Below are 19551 nucleotides of genomic sequence, written 5' to 3'. Positions count from 1 at the left end.
CACGTCATGTAGTTAAAAAGACTAGATTTTGTGACAAAAATCAGTGCTCAGTTGTAATTAATGCAACATCTTAGCTGGACGTAGCATTATCTGGCTTTGGTTTAAAGGGAAATTTTTACCAATTTTCCAAAGATTTCTGCATAGTTCTATCATTAAGATGTAAACCATAAAAGTCATTCTGAGTGATTTGTAGAGAATTGTAGAGAAATTTTAGAGCTTTGTTGGGAAACTTTCCAGTTCTACAGCGCAAATATGGCCGTTTTATCCACTTATCCATTAAAACTACACGTCTTTTGAGTTAATGTTAATAAAAATAATGGTAAAATAGTGGTAAAATGAAAGTTCTACAACTCCCTGCATGTATCTCTCCACCATTAATCTATTTTTAAAAATACATTTTAGGCCAAAGGCTCATCTCACAGCTATCATAAAACAACGTCTCAGGCATTAGACAGGTAATCACTTGAACAAGGTTTTAGAGGCATTGGAGGGGAATTCCAGTGATTTTGAAAAATTTCTGCATAATTGAATAGTTGAGGTGTAAATGTAGTCATTTGGAGTGTTTTTGATGTGGAACGGTTAATCAAAGAAAAACTCAGGCTTATTATAGTGGTGGTGCTGTGATGTCAACATTTTTTATGTCATGTTGGCAATGGTCAAATAGTGGTAAATCTGAAAAAATAACTATTTTGTCTTACAGCTCCCTCGATGTACATCTCCACCATGAATTATACCTTATCTTAAAACTGCTGCAAGACAGCATGTTCAGAACCACTTCCTTTAATGACTTTGTAACAGAGCTTTAAGAGGCATTAAACTCTTCGCACATCCGGTTCCTATCACCACCACTGTGAATGATTCAGACTTAGTACGTTTCTCTAGAACGGAGCATTTCATATCAAACCACTCTGAATGACTGTTTACGTATTGATGATTTAATAAATCTAAGGGGGGAAAAAATGATTAATTTCACTACATAGGTTGAGAAACATAATCTCTGTGTAGAGGGATTGTTTTGCAATGCCCTTACAATGCACAGACCGATCTACTGAAATACCTCATCTCCCTCATCTCCCTGGGGAAGGCCACAGGCCTCTCCAGTTCAAAGGCATCTCAAAGGGGCAAAACAAAGCGTTAGCTTGTGAATGACCTTATGTGAGACAATAACAAAAACTATATGGATTTCTACTGAAATTCTTTTGATTTGAATGATCTTATACCTTAATTATATTTCAATTTTATCTGTACCACAACAATCATAACACTACAGAAACACATTTCGTTAGTGACTGTTTTAGCTAATTTTGAGTATAATTCAAAAATACTAATACAGTATATGACTAGCAAACACAGCTTTTAACAGTTGTACACTCATACAATCGTAATATTTTTATTAAAACATGTTTGTTTTGGTAGTGACAATTCTTAATGTTACACACTGATTTCACTTCAAAACAATTGGATCTAACTGCTCACCATGTGGCACCATGGACAGATGCAGTCTCACTTCCTGCTCTAAAATAAGGCTCTGTCCATGGACTAAAACTCTTTGTGTTTCGGTAGTGACATGAAAACATGGGACAGCATTTTTGAATTTTTTTAATTTTAGTTTTTGAAAGTTAACCTCAAGCTAAACTGAAGTCTTCCCCTTAAAAGACATCAGGAAAAAAATGTTTTAACATTAATGTTATAAATGTAAGTGATGTAAGAAATTTAGGGGTTAGGGTTTGAGACAGACACCTCCCAAAAGAAAGTATCCTATAAATAATAATTTATATCTATATTTCAGCTTATTACTATCTCAGTTAATGCTTTGGGTTAAAATAGATCATAACCATTCTAAACATCTAAGATCTGAATACTTACTATGGAACCTCAGTTTAAACTAATTTGGTAAAATGGGCCCATTTATGTTCCTTTGGCCATTCGAGCATTCGTCTGCTGCATCACTGTCACAGACAGAGAAAAGCTGGCATGTGCATGTGTTTGTTGTTCGTAGCCACCCCTGTAGAGCCCTGAAGCAGGGTGAAACAGAGTTCATACCTGGGTTCATGCATGCAGACACAGCAGGGAATACCCGAGCCCTGTGGCTGCCTGTGGGGAAAAAAAGGAGTACGAGAAGCTTGTCATGTTACCATCCTGTTGAATTCACCGGTGGTTCAGCTTCCACCACGCAAAACACTGCAGCAGTTTATTATCAGCAAGCTTTGTTCACTGCAAAAAATACATATTTGAGATCTGTTGCTCTTCATGTGTTGATTGAATACCTGACTGGTTTGTTTATAGGTTTCTTTTCAACTCTTTGGTGACTAGAGATGTTTTGAAAGGGTGATCTGTTTTATAGAGGAACAATGCATATGTTGCACAGTAAAGCTAATGGTTACACCACACAAACATTATTCTCTACAGCGCCGTGCAAACGTCAAAGACCACACTTAGTAGTTTTTTATTTGCATTTATTTGCATTCCAGTCCAAACAGTTTTTCAGTAAATTTTACTGGTGAGACTGGATATAAAATAATCCACTTGCAAAAAAAGGGGTTCAAAAAAAGGGTTTGCAAAAAAAGGAAGAAAAGGAAGCCCTTCCTTAGAAAAGAAGAAAATTTGCAAATTAAACAAAAAGCTGCTGTTGTTTTCTGAACAATGGACTGTCCACCCCAGCGCCTAGACTTCAACATCTTTGAATGTGTTTGAGATTAGTAGGATCATGAGAAGCATGGTGCTTGTGGTGCTTGCTGCTCTTCACAGCTTTTGGCAGCACTTGTGAGTTTGCCACTGAGTGTTTGCTGCTCTCAGTGGCACTGTGGTTGAGGCTTAGGCCTTTGACCACTTCTTGTGAACCTTGTTGGCACCTGGCACACTCCCATCACCCAGCACCCCAAGCACACCTGACCCGGGCAATAGAAACAGCAAGGGGAAGAAGGCAGGAAAGAAGGGAAACAGGAAAAAGGGATTCCCTCATTTCACAGTCTGAACGTATTCAAACCCCTAAATTATTTTAGGTGAAACATTGTCCCTGAGGGTCAGTAACTGTTCCAAGTGGTTGAAGTCAACGATCAATAGGCGACCCTGACAAACAAAACAAACGCAACAGACAGGAGCAATACACCAAAGGGGCCAGGACGAGAGGTGGAACCTCAAAAGGGGTTTGTGAGGTAGGCCTCCTTGCCACTGAAGCCCAAGGACAGGAAGGGCTGAGAGGGAAGGAGAGCTTCAGGCCTTCTTGAAGCGGGGACAGGAGGGCTGAAAAGGGAAGAGAGTGTAGGGGCATTACAAAAGAGACCTGGAGCTGGTTCTCCTCCAGTTGTTCCCATTATTTTTCACTCTCGAAGAGCAGGTCTCGCAGGTTTCGTTGGCACTCCAGTTACCTGAGGAAGAGGGTCTGAACAACTTCGCCCTGTGCTGTGGATTCCACGACATGCCCATGTCTTCTCCCGGGTATTGGCGTCAACGTAGCATGCTACTTTCTACCCGAGGAGGAAGAAGGATGCATGAGGGAGGGATAACATCACAACAGACATTTTCAGTTTTTGACAGTCTTCTTGATGTCGTGCATCCAACTTTTAAAGACTGGACTTCGGACTTGTGGATAAATATGCCTGCAGATTTCTTTGAAAAGCTAAAAGAAAGTCTCAGGGAAAGAATGGAAGCTCTAATACAGGCAATGGATGGATACAGTAAATGCTCAATAAATGATTTAATGTTTAGCTGTTGAGGTGCCTATGTAATGTTTTAGTTAAATATATGATTCCTGATGCTGAAAAATAATTACTTGTACTTAATGGTCGTTTTGACAGAAGATCAAAATATAAATGAGTGATGATCTCATTTCAAGGCTACAGTGCTTGATTTAAAGATTGCTACATTATTATTACTCACTGCTAGGCCTGTCACAATGATTATTTAATCGCCTGATCACAATCATTTGAACTTATCACAGTTGTTTTCCACAGTAATTGGTTTTCACAGTCATATCCTTACGTCACAACAAACAGAATGTGAATTGAGGGTGTTTTCATCAGGGTTCAGGCGAATGCATGTAAATAAATTAAAAAAGGACTTAATAGTTGTTTGCAATGAAAAAAAAAGACAATTGTAATTACTTATAAAAAGACAATAAATTGTCTGCGAAAATATGACAGGCCTGTTCACTGCAAATGTTACTGAAGGCCAGAATATAAGATCTAGTTAAGTCAGATCATGTAAAATTGAGACCTTTGAGACCAGGAAATATGAAAACTCACATTCTTGTTCCTTTTGCAGTGTTTGCCAGTTCAGAGCCTGTTCCAGGATTCCAGGGGGACACACTACAGCTAGCATTCATTGATCTTCGACAGGTATGCATCCTTATTGTCATCTCATACCACAAGGCTAGATGGGTGCAAATTTGGTCCGACAAATTAGGAGGACCACCATTGAGAGGCTATAGCTGACATACAGTGCTAGCACCTAGAGGTGACACAGTGCACCTTTTTTTTCTGATACCAATATTAAAACCTATAACATTCTAAACGTAAGCTACTATGCTCAAACTACTTGAACCCCACAGGAAGAACAACACTAACAACATTACATAACGCAATGTAAGTAGATGCTACTTCAGGCTGGATTTGTTACATGATTTTATCAGAGTCATCCTTTTTTAGTCTTAACCAGTTTTCTGCTGTTATCAGACCGATATTGATATTTATCGGTCAAGTGCCGTCTCTGCTAGCACCACACAACAGTTGTAGATTTCATACATAAAGCTAGGTAATCAAGGTGTGCAGTGTTACCATACTCTCATTGTATGTGATGGTTTATATGTCAATATTAAAACACAAAAGGAACAAGAATTACACATGATCTTGTAATGACAATGCAGTATGACTGGTTTGGTAGATGCAATGAAAAATATTATTAGTAATATTGGCTATGGTCTTCTTTCAATAACCGCCCTGATACCCCCCAGTTATCTTGCTTAATTTAAAAAAGTTTCCCCTGAATTTGCACCAATCAGGCCAGAGTCAAAAGTTAATCTAATGGACTTGCCTAAACTGGACAGGCTTTCCTTTAACCAAGGGGTGTCAAACTAAACCACTAAAAGGGCCATATTAAAAAACCTCAGCAAATCCGTGGAACAGGCCACACCGGACATCTTTTGTTTTTGTGTCACTGCTGGCCCATAGATTGTGGTTGGGGAAAGGGGGTCAGAACACACGCTATGTTGTGTGTGTGTGTGTGTGTGTGTGTGTGTGTGTGTGTGTGTATATATATATATATATATATATATATATATATATATATATATATATATAGACACAACATAGTGTGTGTTCTGACCCCCTTTCCCCAACCACAATCTATGGGCCAGCAGTGACACAAAAACAAAAGATGTCCGGTGTGTATATATGTGTGTATATAAAAGCATAAAAAGTACATGTAATCAAGAAAATTAAAATATGTGCTGTGGAAAATGTAAAAATGGATAATGTTCATCCAAGGTATAACTTCACTTAGAGTTACCAGTGATCTCCTATGCGCAGCTGATTCAGGATCTCTTAGTATACTGATGCTTCTTGATCTTAGTTCTGTTTTTGATACCATATCTTGTGATCTATTACTCTCTCATATGTACAGCTTATTAGCTCTTATCTTAGTGATAGACAGCAATATGTAGCTATTAGGGGTGTGGGAAAAAATCGATTCTTAGATGCATCGCGATGCAGACACACAGATCTACTCTGCTCTGCTTTAAGCTTTAGCTACAGCCATTTTTTTTTTCCATCTCCGCCAGAAAACTTTTCCTCAAAAGTTGAATAGTTTCTTGTAAAATGTCTCTCAGCTTTCGGCTTTCGCTTTTCGGTTTTACGAGGCTGAAGTCACTTCTTACTCGCCAGCTTCTTGCTGGACTTTCCGGTTCCACTGACTCTGACTGAGACGCCGAATGTAATTGCGGCACCATTTAAGGTGGAACGGGAAAATTAGAAAGAGAAGCGACTTCATCTTTGCAACTTTTTAGTGTTTGACAGTCTCTCATTGCAGATTTAACGCACCAGGAAACCAACTACACTGCTTATAAATGCAAATAAGTCCATTCGTCTCCAAATGTTCGTCTGTCTTTCTCTCTTCCTTTTTTGTTCGCTACTAGCCAGGCGAAACCTCGTTGCTACGTGACCTGCAGTCTTTCGCGCCCCCACCTCTATCACAAGATCAAAACCAAAGTTATAAAATCAATAAAGAATATATAACGTGCTGCTTGGACATCCATTACCGCTGGATCTTATTTCACCATAACAGTGCATTTTATCGCAGATGAGTGGCAGCAGCGTCTCCAAACAAGAGCAGTGAATGAGAGCCTTCTAGTTCACTTGCCACATCACTTCCATTTGTTTTACTAATAAAAGATATTGGACATAAATGCATTATGGATCATTACAAATACTTTGTTTTAAAACTACCAAGTCCTCAGACAGTAAGAAAATAGAAATCATGTATAGAAAAAAAAGATGCATTGAGATACATCGATAATCGTTTTATAATCGCATCGCAGCCCTCTGAATTGTAATCGAATCGTGAGGGGCCTAAAGATTCCCACCCCTAGTAGCTATTCATAATCATAAATCCTGTACTGTGTCTGTTACTAAGGATGTTCCTCAAGGCTCAGTTTTAGGTCTGCTGCTTTTTACCATATCCATGCTGCCTCTTGGTCATATAATTACACCATCATGGTTTAAATTTTCACTGTTATGCAGATCACACACAGATCTGTGTCAGCATCAGGCCTGCTCAGACTATGTGTTTGACACACTTTTAACCCATTAATGTCTATATTTATATGGTGATATGTTCAGTCCTCTTAGAACAGATGAGGATCAACATTTTTTTTTATAATTTCTTTTGGGCTTAATGAAATAACCTGCTTTATCTGACTATGTTCACAACATAAAATCGTGTACGAGTCGCAGCTTTCTAAAACTGAATGCTAGCAAAGCTAAGTTGCTTTTAATCAGCTCAGAGGCACTGATATCTAGTTCATCTGTCCTTGGCATCAATTTTGATGAGATTCTGGCAATACCTTCTCCCTATATCCGCAATCTCTGAGTTATCTTTGACCCCACACTGTCCTTCGAAATTCATTTCAATTCTGTAGTTAAGACAGCATTTTTCCATCTTCATAATATTGCTCGCCACTGGCCATCTCTCAGCCAAGTGGATGTATGTATGTAGTGCATGCATTAGTGACATCGCGGTAAGACTGCTGTAATGTTCTTATATCTGGCCTCCCTGTAAAAGCCCTCAATAGGTTACAGTGTGTACAAAATGCCGCTGCTAGGATCATCACCTGTTCTAAGAAGACTGAACATATCACCCCTATCCTTGAGTCTTCACTAGTTACCTACTACATTCTGTGTTCAGTACAAGGTTCTTCTTGCTACATATAAAGCTCTGCATGGCCTGACTCCTCATGACCTGGTTGAGCTTCTACATGTGTATGTCCCATTCTGTACTTTACAATAGCATAATTTGAGCCTTCTTCATGTTCCAAGGTTTCAGTTGACCTCTGTAGGTGGTCAGTTTAGTAGCTCCCAAAAACCAGAATACTCTTCCCAAGTCTATTTGAAATGCCGTCTCTTTCTTCATTTAAATCTCTGTTAAAGACTTACTTGTTTTGACTGTTATCATTGTTCTGTCTGTACTTGAATGTTAGGTAACCTGAAATTGCCTTTTCTTGTGTTTTTATCTGTTTAATGTGTTCATGTTCTTTGATTGTAAAGCGTCCTTGAGCTTGGGAAATATAAATATCATTAAAAGTGATGTACAACATTTCATCATTTTAGATGAATCGGAAGAATTTTGTGGCATTTTTCCTTATCATATGAAACTTAGTTATTGGACTTGAATGGGTTAAGTGGAAAATAACACACTGGAACAGAGTGACATTAAGCTTTTAGCATAATCAGTCTCCTATGTTATGTTAGCAGTTTGAACACTTATTCTAGGGCAAAAGTGCTTGTTGTCACGGGTTTGTCACAAATTTTAATCCAGTCTTAAAGTAGGATAGCAATAATCCAGCTCATTTAAAGCTCACTATTAGAACAGACTCTGACACCATTAAAGTGTTTTTAACATAAAAATGGAATAATTCGGAAGGCTTACTCTGAATCCCTCAGAAAATGACATGGCAATCATCTCCATATAGCTAAGATTGTCTGAATAATTTGGTGAAGGAGATCATTCAGCCTTGTCCTTTTACTGGCCTTTAAAAGACTGTTAGCCCAGACATCCTTGTGCATGAAGTGTTAACAGAAGTGTTCAATGTAGTTATTGATTTTGGACTCAGATCAGATAATAAAAAAGGATGCCAGGCATGCATCTTTTGCTTTGAGGCTTTGAAGATGTGTTGTCTTTGGACTTCCTAGTTATTGGCAATGAAGATGAACATGCACAGGTCAAAGTAGCAGCAGGAAACAGATTATTGTCTCCTTCCGTTTAGGCCTGCAGCTAACAGTTACACTGTATGGTCAAAAGTATGTGGTCACCTGACCATCACACATATATGAGCTTGTTGGACATCCCATTCCAAAACTATGGGCATTAATATGCCCCTTTTCACCTACAACTGCCTCTATTCTTCTGAGAAGGCTTTTCACGAGTTTTGGATTGCATATGTGAGAATGTGTGCCATTGGGGCAGTTGTGAGGTCAGGCACTGATGCTGGTCAAGAGGGCAAGGCTTGCAGTCAATGTTTTTTCCCTTTATTCCAGAGGTGTCCAGTGGGGTTGAGATCAGGACTCTTTGCAGGCCACTGGAGTTCCTCCACACCAATCTTGACAAACCATGACCTGGCTTTGTGCACAGGGGCACAGGCATACTGGAACCCAGAAACCAAACTGTTAGGGTAGCACTTACAGGTGACAGGGCAGGTCTAAGCAACTTGTGGCAAAGATGGCATTCTATGAGAGTGCCTCATTTATAGTCAGCGAGCTCTCCAGTATCTCCCATTCTACTGCCAATGTTTGTCAATGGAGATTGCTTGGCTACATGCTTGGATTTATACACCTGTTAGCAGTGGGTGTCGCTGAAACAACTGAACTCAATAATTAGGACATATTGGCCATGTTTTGTATTTCTGTAATTTATGGACCTGATTAATTAGCAAAAGGCTTGTTTTATTTTAAATGGTCATGTAGCATTAGTGTGCTATTGTGAAATGCTGTCTGTGCTTTTTTGGGGGGTTGGGGGGTAGTGGAGGTGAGCATGTGCTTCCTCCGGGTCACGTGAAGCAACACTGCTTCTTTTTTGAACCACTGTTAATGCAGGAGAATGCTAACTGAATTCTTTTACATTAGCTAACACTCGCATTCACTAGCGCCATGCTGAGTGAATTGGTGGAAGGGGGGAGGGCCATCCTACCCACCCAGAGAAAATGAGGCCAATTAATGCTCCATAGGACTTCCAGCCAATGGATGGCTGTTGCAACTTGCAGTCTCCCAACAATAGGGCTAATGCTTGGATGGTTGCTCTGATGCCCACCATCTGGTTAGATTGGGGGGTGAATATTTGTCACACTTCTAATATTCTGTTTCTTCTTTTTTTGCTATCACTGTTATTCAAATATCCATCTATACAGCGTTTTCCTCTTTTATGGTGCTATGAAATAAAAAGTCGTAGTCCCTCCAACACTTGATGGGTAATGCTTTCTTTTACCGTCCCTTCAGTTCTAGTTATTGACCAAATAAGTGTGAACTCCATAGTACGGTGTAATTATTTTGGGTGAAAAATACTGTGTAGTTAAATGGCAAAAAAGATGACATGAACAAAGTGCAAAAATTTAATGTACAGTCAGGTCCATAAATATTTGGGCGCTATAGTTATTGTCATTTTAGCTGTCTGCCACAGCATTTTGGAGTTGAAAATAAATAATGAATAAATAGTGCAGACTTTTAAGATCAAGGAATTACAGCCATCATACATAACCCACCCCCACCCCCATTTTCAGGGGCTCAACGGTAAACACACTAACATAATCATAAATTACATTGTCATTTTTAATATGTGGTTACAAATCCTTTGCAGACAGTAACTGCTCGAAGTCCAGAACCCATAGATTCCCTAGCGATGCTCTGCCAGGCCTTAACTGCAGGAGTCTTCACTTCCTGTTTGTTCTGGCATTTTACCTTCAGTTTTGCCTTTAGCAAGTGAAATGCATGCTCAATTGGATTGAAGTCAGGTGATTTGATTGGCTATTGCAGAATATTCCACTTCTTTGCCTTAAAAAAATCTGAGGTTGCTTTTGCAGTATGCCTCAGGTCACTGTCTGTCTGCACTGTGAAGCACCATCCAATGAGTTTTGAAGCAGAAGTTCTTCATCTGGTGAACTGTTGTGAAGGAGTATTTCTTCGCCATGAAAAGAAGTCTTCGATCATCCACCACAGTTGCTTCTGTGGGTTTCAGGGCCGTCTGGTGTTTCTGAGTTCATGGCCTGTTCACCAGCACATTCTTTTATTTAAAGAATGTACCAAATAGTTGATCATTTGGCCACACAAAGTTTTTTCTGTCTCACTAATAGTTTTATTTTGATTTTTCAGCCTAATGATGGCTTGCTTCACTGTAAGTAAAGGTCTTTGGATTTCATATTGGTAGTTAACAGCAACAGATTTCACATGCAAATGCCATACTTAAAATCAACTGTAGATCTTAAGTGAAATTATGACGGACACACCTGGCCATGGAACAGCTGAGCAGCCAACTGTCCATTTACTTCTGAGGGGCCCTTGTATGCAAATGGTTGTAAATCCTACACCCTTCACCTGATATGGAAGTAAATAACAATAACTAAAATAACAGTAACTTTGTCGACATTAATTATTTATGGACCAGAATTTAGTATGTATCTATGAACAAACCTGAAACTGGGCTGTAAAAGAAAACAGTGGTTTTGGCAATGGTTTTACTAGGTCTTTACCATTTAGTTAAGAAAATTATTTTTGTATTTTGTGCTGTCAATCTATGCCATATAATTACTCGGTACTACTTGTTTCCAATTTGCTTTCCTGCTTAAACATGTGATAATACATTGAAACTTGTATGTTTGTACTCACCAACTTGTTACTCTAAATAATTGAGACATTTAACTATGTCTGGTATCAGTTTCATAGCTAGAATTCGCTGTGTAATTTACACAAAAAATCAATCATCATTATACCCAAAATTACACAGAGTTTGTACCAAACACATACTCAGTGGATAACAAGAACCTGTTGGACATATCACTGTAATTAAGATAAACTGTGAAAAAATGTGGAACTTACCTAAATGTTACCTAAAATAATTATCTGATACCTTTGGTTTGTAACTTATGGGTATCTGGTTAATACGTAGAACTTGGTGGACTGTAAAAGAAAGCAATACTCATGCACTGTATGCTGTATTGTATCTCTTGGAATGACCGGATGTATCATATGAACATTAAAGATCATCATAAAACTTGTTTTGTAGCTAAATAACATCAACAGCTTGACTAATCATCACAGCCCTACATCCGTTGTATAGTACAAATCATTGTACCAAATCCAACCTTATCATGGAACACACAACGGACAGTACTTCTTAATTCTAGACAACATGCCACACCGATACACCTGAGCTGCTCTCTCCTGTTTGCCTTAGATTCTTGGCCAGATTATCGCGTACGCCACCCTGCTTTGATCCTCACCAGTTTTTTTTTTCTTTAGGGAGGACTCATTGAGCTCTTTTCAAGTGCGCTCTTGCTTCCTTTCATGCGACTGGAGCAGGGAGAGCGCCGTAGTCAGGGTCAGGGCGCCTCAGTCACAGATAAGGAGAGGAGAGCGCCAGTAGTCAGGCTTTACCTTCTCACCCCAGCCTGCCCCCTTTCCAGAGGTTAACCACTCGTTCCATGTACACCAATCCATACAGAGCAGTTCAGGGGGTGATCAGGTATCAGTTTTGACAAGGGCCACAGGCAGCACACAGGATGGATCCACTGGAATTGGCGTGTTTGAAGATGTGCTGACCCCAAATGGAGAGATCACAATGTTCCTGCCAATCATGGGTTGCCTAATGGAGACACTTGTTTACTTTGTGCTGTTTTTAATATTTTCTTAAGATTTTGTTACCTGTAATTGATCTTGTGAATGTAGCAAAAATGGATCCAGGGTAAAACTGACTAAACTCTTTTAGCTGACAGAAATTTCTGCATAATTGAGTAGTCCAAACCCTTTTCTCAAACCTACTGCAAAACAGTGTTTCAGACATCCAACAGTGTTTGATACACAACTTTAATGCACAATTACTGTTTATTTGCTTTAAAAAAAATTGTGGCCAGGCAGTTTTTATTATTTTCTTATATGTTAAACCGAGCAAATAAATAGAAATTGTGAACTAAAATTAGCAGACAGTGCCATATTTAAGTGTGTTCTCTGTAGAGGATGTTATTTTTACTTAGAAAATCCACAAAACGTAATTTTTTTACATTTGCATACAACTACTTCTACATACGACTACTTCACAAGGAGACAGTGTACAGCACAGTTATAGGAGTCCATATGAGGAATCTTAGTGACTGCTCATCTCCTCAGATTTAAAATGATTTATACATAATTTATTGCATCCGCTGCGGTGGAGCTTTCATTCACATTTTAATATCACTTTCATTTGCATATTGTGATGTAGTTTTTCACAATACAATAAAATATATTGACATGTTGCTCACCTCTAGCACTGAGGCAGGCCGGTGGACTGGAGAGGAGTCAGGCTTCACCTGCAGGCAGAGCCACTATAAGTTCTGGTGCCTAATTGTGTCAAAACTTTCCACTAAGACCGATATACCTCATCTACAACTCCATATTCCCCCCATATTCCTCTATTCTTTACTTTTTTAACATCTACAGAACAGTCGAAACACAGGAAACAAGATAGCTAGTGAAACTCTATTGTTAGCTAATGCTTATTCTTCAAAATTAATGTTTAAGGAATACTGTTCAGTTTAGTTTTGTGAGAGGTGTGCTTGATGCACAAAAAAGATTTAATAAAACAGTGCTTTGTTTTAAGTCAGGAACACAGGTATCTGGTATCATCTGAAGCTAAAGTGCAGTTTAATGGGACTGGTTTTCCATTGCAAGAGGTAACATTTATTGTTCTGCATGTGCAACACACATCTTCATGTTAAACAGGAGTTTTTTAGGGGATTTTTCTGCCAAGCCAGCTCACATTACATCCATGTGCTAATGACAGGCTTGCTGTCCTTACTTTGACCTCTGCCTTCATGAGGTGTTGAATTGGTATAGAAATTTTGCCATTTTGTTCTCACCCACGTTTAGCCCAAACTTTCTCATTGATGTTACCAAAGTTTCTTGTTACAACATCACTTCTGGCCCTGTGAGACAAGAGTTATGGAACAGATATTTGGTTAACAGTGGGGAAGTAAAAAAGGAGGCCTTTCACCTGATATTAACGTGTCATAACATACTTAACATGGTAAAGTGGTGCAAGTGCTAGCAGAGTAAGAAAAGTAGCACGGATGGAAATTCATAAGGGACATCAGAAAACCTAAAAACAGCTAAGGGAAAATGTTGCATGCTTTGCTTCAGTAACAGAAGCTACTCCTTCAGATGTGCTAATCAGCTAACATTACCACTTAGAGGGGTGTCCAGGTTCATTCTGACCAGGCAGGAGGCACACCTGATTCCACTTATTTAATCAGTTGGTCTCGGTCTTGTAGTAGTTGATCATTTGTGCTTTGTTGGAAAACAAATAATATGAGATCGGACAGGCCTGTGCTATATCTTTTTCTTCTCACCGGATGATGTGTCAGCTTGTCAAGGTAGAGAAATATTTTTTGTTTTGGTACTATCACCAGCTACTAGTTAACTAGTACTAGTTAAAGCCTAGTTAGCCTAGTTACAGTCACGCTACCTTTGTCTTCACAATCACATCCATGGCAACATGTTCATGTTTTGTAGTAGCAAAATATCATATAATATACTTACATAATCTTAAAAATGACCAAAACCGTCTCACTTTACAGCCTTGTTGAAACGTAACAGCAGTGCATTGAGTTGTTGGTCTGAATATTTTCTCTTTAACATTCTGTGATGCAACATAACGAGTACCCAAATAGTATCCAAATACTGGCATCTGGAATGGCTAACCACAATCTTGAGCACCCTTGCACATCCCAGAAGCCTCTTACTCGTATAGCAGTGGCACTCCTGCCCAAATTGGCAGTGAACCTTTGATTGTCCATGTGTTGGGTTTTGGTGGTATATACTGTATTGTAACATTGTGCGTTGGGTATGCCCTCTACTAGTGACTGTATGTGCATCTGTACAGAAATACAAATGGGGCACTAAGGAACCATGTCTCCACTGTTGCGAGCCTAAATGTAATCAACTACACCTAAGAGGCTAAGCCACCCTGGGATCTGCATATATTGGCATTTCCAAACACTAGCAGGATCTCTCCCAATGATCCACCCCAGTGTCCTCCTCAGTTTAGTGGCAGTAATGCTGCAGCCGCAGGAACAGCAAACAGCACTACATGAAGCTCTGGCAAACAGGCCTCCCCAATACAGACCACATGGCAGGTGTGAAATGGAATTAGCTCTGAAGCCCACCCTCTCAAAGCTCCTCCATAATGAACAAGCCAGCCAGCCATTGTCCCCCATTGATTCATATCAATTAGCATACATTGAAGAAAGCGATCTCTCCCCACTAGAGGCTTAAGTACAATGCGTCTGAGGCCTGGGCCCTGCTTTACAATTGGAGGTGCAAAGTGGTAGGAAGGCGTGTAGCAGTGTGACTGTAGGCCATAGTGGGGCTATGCTAGGATTAGTCCCTGTCTAGGTTATCTAGAGGTCACCAAGGGATTTTTACTTTTTGCATTTTAAGTGCCAGCTCTCAGCTTCCAACAAGTGCTCCAGAACTAACCCCCACCAGCAGCTCAAACGGCCCACCTCCCCCACCTCTAAAGCACAGCACATCACCTTTTTCAGTGAATTAAGATTAGCAGTAATACTAGCATTTTGTCTCCATGGTAATTGTCTTGTTTATTTCTGTCTGTGTTATAACTAGCTGAACCTGAGCTTTATTTGTTTTGCAGCTCCTGGACCTGTTCATGGTGTGGGACTGGTCCACTTACCTAGCGGACTACGGCCAGCCCACCTCGAAGTATCTTCGGGTCAACCCCTCTACTGCACTAGCACTTTTGGAAAAGTCAGTATTCATCTCATACATCACTCATATCAGTTGTGCTTCCCTCTGTTTTTTTTTCATTTTATATTTGAAGTCACTGCCTGTATAAAATCAGCATTCTAGGTTTGTTCTTACATAGATGTACACTCATTCAAAAGTTTGGCATCACTGTTTTCTGCAAAATTTAAAAACAAATATTGCAGATAAATGTAAAAATGATTCTAGTATAATGTTGCTACTTTGTAACTTTCAATTACAATTATTTAGCAGAAAGCTGTCAACAAAGAAGAAATGTTAAATGTGTCCAGAAAGATGAACAGAGCTGTAGACGATTCCTTAATTATCGAGAAAGCAAATAAAGTTATAATAACATTGACATCGAGAATGTATTGTATTTGAAACGTGATCAAATGTCAAGACAGAAAATTTGTCAAGAAATAGTAAGTGTTATTGATCATGTAATACATTTGTGGTGTTCCCAATAAGATATATTGAAATTTACACTGTATACGTTAATATTTTATAACAGCAATTATTAACAAGACAAGTGATTCCAAACTTTTGAACGCTAGTGTAGATGCTGTAAAGTTTTATGGTGGAACTTGCCCTTGTTTGTTAGCCCCTAATGTTGAATTTTCCTCCTCTTTTTTTCCTCTTTGATTGCTAACGCATACCAGAGTCAACAGAGGGTAGGTAGTAGAGTTTTCATTCTGGAATTCTCTCGTGGAATGTTTTTACCTACTTTCAGTGGAGTTCTGTGTTGCATGTAGACCTCAGAGTTTTGAGTGTTAAAGTCATAGTTTGGTTAAAAAAAAAACTGTGAATAAGTACAAATACTCTACATGGAACGCATGCATTAAAATGTGCAGAAGTGTGCTCTGTCGAGGATGTGTACTTATTTACACTTTAAAAATCAACAATACGTGTAAATTTACCAGGGGTGTCCAAATGTTTGCATAAGATTGTATTTGCCTTAAAGTATATGTTGTTATTAAGTAATCTCAGAAAGACTAGTGGGTGATTTACTTGGATCGTAAGAAGCAGAAAATGCAACTTCTAAGACTGAACTTAGCATGAGCTTCCATTACTTGTTAGCTTTATTAGCCTCAACTCCAGTGTGAAACTAGATTTTTAGGAAGAGACCTTCTTGGGTTACAGGCAAAAGGTATTCAGTTATAAGAACAGAGTGAAACTAACTGCATTTCGCTGAACAAAACCTCATATCTCCAAAATGAGAACTTTACAGGAAAAGAAAAAACATACCTTACATATAATGTTGGTCAGTGTAATGTTAGTCTAATGTAAGTCAGTGTAGCCTTTTTTTCATTTTGGGCCTTTTTTTTTGTTCATTCATCATGAAACTTGTACACAGTGTAAAGGACAACAGGCATTTTCAGATTATGACTAAAACTAAAAATCGCCAAAAAATGGAGATACAAGGTTTTGTTCCAACAGCAGTGATTTACATTTGCAGACTGCTTTTCCAGCCCAAAACTAGCATTTAACATTTTTCTCACTACAGTACCCAGCATGCATTACAAAAATCCACTGACATACTACTAATGTAGATGCTAATAACAGCTGTCAAACAGCCTGCCCGCAAAAATCAACCCCAGAATATTTGTTGTTTTTCAAAAGTTCCTCCCACCTTCAAGACGTCATCAGATGCGGGTTTTCTTCATCTTTAAACTGGAAAATCTCACTTTTTAGACTGTTTTGGCACAACTATAGGCATGTTTGCAGTAGATGTAGCATTGGTTACAGTTTTCATTGTGGCCACACTTTAACATTTTAACCACAGTCTATAGAATGCCTCGTAACACCTTAACCAGAAATCACAGAGATGGAATAGCAGTCACTTCTCCACAGCTAAGTTCTTTTACAAACTCATTAATGCTGTTAAGGAGGCAGCAGTGCTGTGACTGTCTCACACTAAAGTGTCTTATTTTTCCCCCAGGATGAAGGATACAAGCAAAAAGAACAACATTTTCTCACAGTTCAGAAAGAATGACCGCGACAAGCAGAAGCTGATCGAGACGGTGGTGAAGCAGCTGAGAAGCCTGGTGAACGGCATGTCCCAGCACTCCTAAACACCGCCTCCCTCCCAATGGCTGCATCACACCCCTCAGCTTTACCCCTGTTAATGGGCTTTATTTTAACAATGTGAAGGCATGGTGCGGAGTGTGACCAACACACTACGCTACCCCCAATTGTTAACTGAAGGCAAAGGCGATTTGTACAATGCTGTGCACAAGTCAGAGAACCCATCTAATTTTCGGTCAAAATGGCTATTAAGTACATTATTAATCTCTTCAGGAGATATATCTTCAGGAGGTTAGATAATAGATAATCCACTTGCTCTTGGGGAAAGTAAAAAAGTGAAAAAACAGGATTTTCTAAAACTAAAAAATACAGAGAAAATGGAACTACTAATAACCGTACAAGACCTGGTGGACCACCAAAACTGTCACTATCAGATAAACAGAAATTAAATCTTTCACCTTTGAAAAAGAGAGGATTACTTGGATCGTGAGAGGCAGAAAATGCTAAACCAACTTCTAAGACTGAACTTTGGAGGTGTGGAAAAGTATTCTTGCAGACCTCTTTGAAAAGCTGAAAGCAAATAGCCCTAAAAGCATGGAAGGTGTAATAACTGAAGAATGGACACTAAAATTTTGATAGTTGTTGACGCTTCTGTTCTGTTTTACTGCTGAAAATGAATAGCTTGTACTTAATGGCCATTTTCACTGGAAACTAAACAAATGAAGAGTCCACAGTGCCGAAGCTGCTCCTGGTAGTATGTTAACACAGCTGCATTCCCTCATGTACTAATGCCAAAATGTCTCCCACTGTGTCACTTCCCATTTTTGACTGAATTGATCTTGTAAATATGGGACGAACAAACGTGGGAGGAGGGAGGCAGTTGACTGAACACAACAAAGCAGTAATTTTTTTTTGTAATGTATTTTTAATGGCTGAGAATTATGTTTTTATATTGTGAAAGTGAAATGATTGTATTGCTACAGTGGAGCGTGTTCAGAGTGCAGGTGTGGGAATGCGATGCAAGGGATGATGAAGTCCACCTACGAGACTGATGTTCACATTGATATTGAGATCTTTTGAAATTCTCCATAGTGTAACAGGGGATGTCATTTTTACTGTAAATATTTTTAAATATATAACACTACTGTTAAATCATGCTTCCCACTGGTTTGGTTTTAGTGAAATTAGGCTCCGATTAGGTGTCCGATTTGCATGAGTGTTTTTCTTTTCTTCTATTTGAAGACCAAGGGACCTTTTAATAAGTTATACGCTTAATTCAGAACCTCATATAAGGGAATTTGTCTGCTCCATTTCATTAGACACAGTGTACAAAGCAGCAGTTAGTTGCTTTGTGTCTACAAATGCTCCATAGAGTTGTTTTATTACATTTTTATTTCCTCAGGGTGAAACGAAATCTTCTCAGTTTAAATGCTTTAGCATCCCACACTAAGACAAAACTAAAAGAGCAATAACTGATCTGGCTACAGTCACCGCAACCTGTATTTCACATTTAAAACGATTTTATGATTGAGTTGTCCTTGGTTTTTCAGCAGGCATTTTGCACTGAATATTATTTGTTTGCTTTTCGGAAAAAAAGTGTGTATATATATATATATATATATATATATATATATATATATATATATATATATATATGTGTGTGTGTGTGTGTGTATGTATATATATATATATATATATATATATATATATATATATATATATATATATATATATATATATGCTTCTGTAATTACAATGTCATTGTACATACCACTTTTTTTTCTTAAAAAATGGAATGTAGGGATTCTCTACATTAAATTCAGGGAAGGGTTATTCCATTCCATAAATCTGAACTATGTAAAGTAGATTTCGAAATTGTATTTAAAATTCTCAATGATGCCACATGTGTTGTGAGAGGTTAAGCTCAGTTTTTCTCCTCGGTTTGTGTCATGGCTGAAACACAATAAGCTACTTAAACCCCTCCTGCATCATTTCAGTGTCAAAAGAGAAAAATGTCCAAGAAATGTCAAACTGGCAGTTAGCTGTAGCATCTCTGTAGCGCTCCCAGTAACTTGTTTCCAGAATCTATTTGTTTTTTCTTTGTGTGCTTTAATAAAATGTGGATCACTGAAATGCTTGTGTACTGCGTCACCTAATTCTATTCTCCTTGAAAACTATGGATGACAAAAACGGTCTTTCTACACTATGTAGACAATACAATTAGATTAAATTGCATTAAACCAACAATGAACACCCAGCAAGAGTCTTGCATCAGCCTAAGAGTATCTTTAAATGAAAAGACAATTCCTAAGTA

General features: G+C 38.6%; 1 protein-coding gene across 5 annotated transcripts in view; it reads left to right on the top strand.

Moving 5' to 3' along the window:
* exoc6 (exocyst complex component 6) overlaps positions 1-18852 on the top strand; it is a 78830-nt gene extending 59978 nt beyond the window's left edge. For 3 of the 5 annotated variants that reach the window (XM_036572275.1, XM_036572276.1, XM_036572273.1), the window contains 4 exons: positions 4264-4337; positions 15103-15215; positions 15872-15883; positions 17152-18852. In XM_036572275.1, the coding sequence (XP_036428168.1) occupies positions 4264-4337; positions 15103-15215; positions 15872-15883; positions 17152-17284 (332 nt within the window). In that variant the 3' untranslated portion in view covers positions 17285-18852. The remainder of the gene's footprint in view (positions 1-4263; positions 4338-15102; positions 15216-15871; positions 15884-17151) is intronic. The other 2 variants (XM_036572274.1, XM_036572272.1) reach the window with 1 other exon arrangement.
* Positions 18853-19551: the final 699 nt, after the last annotated feature.

Source organism: Colossoma macropomum, unplaced genomic scaffold (assembly GCF_904425465.1).
Source record: "Colossoma macropomum unplaced genomic scaffold, Colossoma_macropomum, whole genome shotgun sequence".
Taxonomy (NCBI): domain Eukaryota; kingdom Metazoa; phylum Chordata; class Actinopteri; order Characiformes; family Serrasalmidae; genus Colossoma; species Colossoma macropomum.
The sequence above is the reverse complement of the archived record's forward strand: the minus strand, read 5'-3'. Positions and strand labels throughout refer to the sequence as shown.